Here is a 5,120-nt window from a genome sequence, read left to right as displayed (position 1 = left end):
GGGCTTGCTCAATTTGCACCTATATTTCCTTCTCTTCTCCTACGTCCCATTTACTTATTTCTAGCCTGTGAGCAGATTATCACCTCCATCTGGATAAAGATCATATCTTCTTCATCATTTTAGGGCAAGCAGTAAGATGTAGAAAAACAAAACAAAGGAACAAAACAGGCTTTGTAATCTGACAAAGGAAAGTTTGAATTCCAACAGTCACTGGTTTTTAACATAGGAGATTCCTTCACTTCACATCACTAACACTCGATCATTTGGCAATGCGGGATCTGAGGAGGCATTTTTCAAGTTATTTTTAAGGAGAGAATCTTGACCTTGTTTGGGAGTCAGTAGGTTAGGAGCCTGAGCAGTATAATCAGGTCAACCTAGGTTTGATTTCTTGTTCTCTCACTGTGCCATCTAACGAGATACCAATACAGCTTTACATATATGTTGTCATCTATAAAATAGAGAACAATAAAATAATGGCTGTGATTTTTTTTTTTTTTTTTTTTAGCAAGCCATCCTTCCACCTGTTGGCAGCTCAGTGGCAGCTCAGCACAGTCTGGGAATTGAACCGGCGACCCTGTTGATCGGAGCTCACACTCTTGAGCAAGCTCTTAACCAACTGAGACACTCGGCTGTCCCTGGCTGTGAATTTTTAAACCTGGAATTTGGCACATAACAAATACTCAATGGACTTTAAAAATGATTATTAGCCAATGGCAGATGAGAAGGTACTAGTTATTATTAGTACTGATGGAAAGCTGGGGTTTTTATTGGTTGAGTAGCTTGCCTAATTAATGAAATGTATGTGGTACTTAAAAACAGTTTTGCTTTCTTCAAGCCACCAGTCTGAACCCACCCAGAATTCTACTGTTTCCACAAGTTCCAGCATTAAATCCCTTCAACTTGTTTAGAAGTCTCTAGAAACTTTTGTTTTTCCTTTGGCATTTATTTGAAGTTTTTAACTTTTCAAGTTCTCCTGAACCACACCTTGGATAATTATTAAAAAGCTCACAAAATAAGGGCCAGGAATGGTATTCATTCATACAAGAATTTCCTCATGAATAAGAAAGTACACACATTTAGCTTTCACAAAATTGTCAGGGAGGAAACAGAGGAGGAGAAAAGAAAAGTGCCTGGGGTGGCAGGAAGTGGGAGGAGACTTTTAAAAAAAAGTAATCTTGGGCCAGGAGCCATTTCAGAAGTAAGAAGGTTTTCTGTTTATCAACCTCGAAGTCTTTTCTGAGTATGGAGGATGCAAAAGGCAAGAAAGTAAGTACATTTTAGTGGGTCTGTTCACTGTTTTTGACTCTTCTTGTGTTTCTCTCTCTCGCTATGAGCACACTGCTCCTTGTGAGGAGAAAATAATGTGCCTTAGAATTTCCTTCTCTTCACTTTAAGAAAAAATTAAAGTCCTGGATATGATTGCAGCCTGGTATATTTGAGTGAGGAAATAATAAGAAATGGGGTTTCCTGTTTGGGTTTTGAAGAGATGCTTTATCCTGTCAGAAGAATCAAGTATCATAGCTAGAAGGAAAGGGTAACAGGAGAAAAGGTGAGGTGAGGGGAAGATTTTAGGAAGAGGTAGATGAACTGAGGCTGAGAAAGAATGAGATGCTTTAATTTCCCTTCAAAAGACACAGGTCCTAAGCTAAGGTGCTGGGTCTCGGTCTTTTTTCCCCCAGGGATGGGGAAATAATTTCTTGCCCAAGGCCAAGAAATAATTAGAAGCCAGACATACCATGAGGACTGCAGACAGGAACTACAGGTAAAGAGGCTTTGAGGCATGGTACAGAAGAATTGAAGTACTGTGACCAGGAACCCTGAGCTCTCTCAGGGTCTCTAGGAGAACCGGGTCATTTTTTGCACTCTCAATTTTAAGACTTTTGTGAGAGCCCAAAGTGAGCCTTTTGTGAAAGGATTATGCATATGTAAGATTTGAATATGAATGTGAAACTGCAATAAAGATGTAAAAATGCCATACAAATGTTAATTTGTCCAAGTACTCCCTCCCCCATTGATGGATGCTGGAAAGGATTTAGATTTGAGAGCAAGTTAGCCTTAGGCACTTTAGATAAAAATCAAATCCATCTGTATGCCTTTAGTTCTTTCTGTAGCCTCTCAGCCTCAGCATCTGAAAAACAAAGTAATAAATTGTCACCAGATTGCTGTGAGGATTAAATGAAGGAAAATAAGAAAAGTGTCAATACCTGAAATAAGATAGAGGCACAACAAATGTTAGTTTCTCTGTACCAAACCACCTTGATCCCCACTGTCTTCTTTCAATTCAAATTAACCAATAAGTATTAAGTGCCTGCAATGAAAGGGGAAGGAATTTTACCCTGTTGGAGCTTACAATCAAATGGAGTAACAGGCATTGATCAAATCACATAAGCAAATATAAAATTGCAACTGACAAGTGGTAGAACTGAGGAAATAGGCAGTAGATTTGACTTGATCTATAAAGGCTAGAAAGGGTTGCCAGATGAACCAACACTTGAAGTGAGATTCTATTGTAGAAAAGGAGTGATATTTTAAAATGTAAATAGAAGTGGGTGGGGGTGGAGCTGAGGGAAATTCCTTCAGGCGAAAGTAACTAGTTTGGAATGGAATGCTGCCACTGGAATTTGGGACTATGGAGAACAAGCAGTTTGAGAAGAAACTGGTAGGTTGTATTAAAGACATTTGATTATCTTCATATTTTCCTGTTAAGAACAATAAACCATTGAATCAATGTATAGCATCCTTCTGGGAAACATTTATTTGAAAGACATCAAGAATAAAGGAATGGGGGGGGAAAATCTTCCTGGTAAGAGATTAAGATATAGATAATGGGTGATAGAGGGCTTGCTCCAAAACAGAGCAGTTTCCTCTGTTTTGTTTGTATCTATATTCTGTCTTTTCTTACACATTCAAATTGGCCTTTTCCCATTTACCCACCATTGCTTCTCTCTCTTATATTGTAAATAAACCTGGGCATTAAGATGATACTGGAGAATACACACCGTTCAGTGATGTCTTGGTGTCTTGGGTGTGGGTTATCTTAAGGCAGGAAGTGTTCAAGTGGTAGGTCAGACATCAGAAGAATGACTGACTGGCTCCTCTTTTCCCAGCGGAACGCCACAAAGAAGTCAAAGGAGAAAAAAACGACTTGCAAAGTCTCTGCAGAAGCTGAAGAGAAACAGCGGGCTGCTGGAGAACCAAGTACAAAAAGGACCTCAGGGAAGGGGACCAAACGAAAAAGACCCATGAAAGACAGTGAAGGTAAGAGGTCCGTCCACAAGTCCTCGAATCCCATTCCCTTGGGTTGAAGAAGCTTGAGGAATGTTTCTGGAGTAGAAAAGGTAGAAAATAAATTTTTCTTCTCTATTTTACAAATCCTACACTTCCTTCGAGGCCTAGCTTAAATCTTACCTCCATACAGCCTTTCGGTCACCTCTGTTAAATCTTACCACTTCCTGTCTCCAAACTCCCACAATATATTTGGTTCTGATCTTCATTTTGCTTTCACTCTGACAAGGAGAATATTCTGAGATATTCTAAATTACATTACAGCAGCCCAAGAGTGAGAGAAAAAGAACTGTTACTCTGTTAAATGGCTCTGGGCCAGGTAAGAAAAGATGGCTCACATCCCTCTATTGTCTATTGGGACTTCAGATTAATTTCCCTATGTCTGTTTCCACAGATTATTTCAGCCAGAGGCTATCAAACTCCAGGAGCCTTGGCTGCTTCTTTACATGTGGGTTTTGTGGACTCTGCACCTACCCCAGGGCTGGACCCACCTCACTTTCTCCCACCCCTTTGTCTATAGCTAATGTAAATTCTTTTAGGTGACTTAATTCTTTCTTCCCCCTGCTTGCTACTTGTTGTATAAAAACACTTGCAAAATCCAAGACAATGGACATGTATGCTTTTTCCATTTAGCCAAACTGATGGAAGTTTGGACTTCATGCCCCAAGACCTGTCTTTTTGGCTAGCATTTTTGGCTCCATAAAAAAACCTTTAAAAAAAAAAAAAAAGACTTTCAGCTGTGGAAGTTAAAATTTTTAACAGCTCACTGCTTGGAGTTAAGTGTTCTTGATGTGCCGTGATTTGAGGACAGACTGATGTAAGTTTGAAACCTCATTCTTGAAACTTCACCTTCTATTCTAAAAATTGAGGGTAATACCTACTGTGTTGAGTCGCGATGGGGTGGAGGGTCAGTTGTAATGAACAGAATAATTAGGTAAGATACCTATATTCTGCCTGACTAGTAATGTGGACTCAGTAAACCCTAGCAATTATTAGCCTCAACATACTTGTGTCTATTTCTAGAGTTGTGTTCGCCAAGTCTTTTCCTGAATGGTGCTGTGTGTGAGGTGCAGCAGACGTGTGTGCGATGGGTGTGGAGTGCTGTTCTGATGGGGGTGTGCTGGCAAAATTATGGGTAATAGTGGTTGTGCTGAAAGCTGGGTGCTTATTGCTGGGTAGCTGATTTGTTTTATAGTGAAAGGGAGGGCAAGGCACCATAGAGTATTTATGATCTCCCATCTAAAACTTCTATCACTCCCCTGGATTGGAACTGCAGTCTCTAGTGCAACCTCCTCGGAGTCTGCGCGTTAAGGAGTTCACAAGTGTGTGTGAGTAGTGAGAAGTTTAGGAAGTAAAAACTGGGATTTGGAAGTATTGAGGCCTAGGTTTGAGGTTCTGTGCTTTGGAGGTTCTGTGGTCTTTGGTAAGTCATTTAACTGTACAATAGGGACCAGACTCTGAGAACTAAAAAAGTAATTATACTTTTTGATATTTTTATTTTATGTTTTCATTTTTCTGAGAGTTTATTTGAGCCCAACTGATGACATCTGGTGGGGGTGGGGGGGGGATGTGCTGCAGGAGCAAGATCTCAAATGCTCCCATACTTTTGACATTTTAAAAGGTCACACAAAAGTTAAAGTTAATTATTACTAATTTTATCCCATTCTCCTTCAGCTTCCTGTCCACAACCGATGGCACAAGACGGTAAAAGAATAAGACTTCGGAGGAAGATACCAATTCCTCCATTGCCCTCAAGACTGCCACCCATAAACCTGCTTCACCGAGATATTGTGAGGGCCTGGTGCCAGCAGTTAAAGCTGGGCACCAAAGGCTTG

At 40.2% G+C, this 5,120-nt stretch overlaps 1 protein-coding gene across 1 annotated transcript in view; it reads left to right on the top strand.

Annotated features, from left to right (window-relative positions):
* Positions 1 to 1,192: 1,192 nt before the first annotated feature.
* Positions 1,193 to 5,120, top strand: part of DPPA4 (developmental pluripotency associated 4) — a 42,993-nt gene continuing 39,065 nt past the window's right edge. The window contains exons 1-3 of the mRNA XM_019651170.1: positions 1,193 to 1,266; positions 3,108 to 3,258; positions 4,960 to 5,115. Coding sequence (XP_019506715.1) covers positions 1,243 to 1,266; positions 3,108 to 3,258; positions 4,960 to 5,115 — 331 coding nt within the window. The 5' untranslated portion in view covers positions 1,193 to 1,242. The remainder of the gene's footprint in view (positions 1,267 to 3,107; positions 3,259 to 4,959; positions 5,116 to 5,120) is intronic.

Source organism: Hipposideros armiger, unplaced genomic scaffold (genome assembly GCF_001890085.2).
Source record: "Hipposideros armiger isolate ML-2016 unplaced genomic scaffold, ASM189008v1 scaffold_154, whole genome shotgun sequence".
Classification (NCBI taxonomy): domain Eukaryota; kingdom Metazoa; phylum Chordata; class Mammalia; order Chiroptera; family Hipposideridae; genus Hipposideros; species Hipposideros armiger.
Note: the sequence above shows the minus strand (reverse complement) of the source record. Positions and strands in the feature narration are given on the sequence as shown.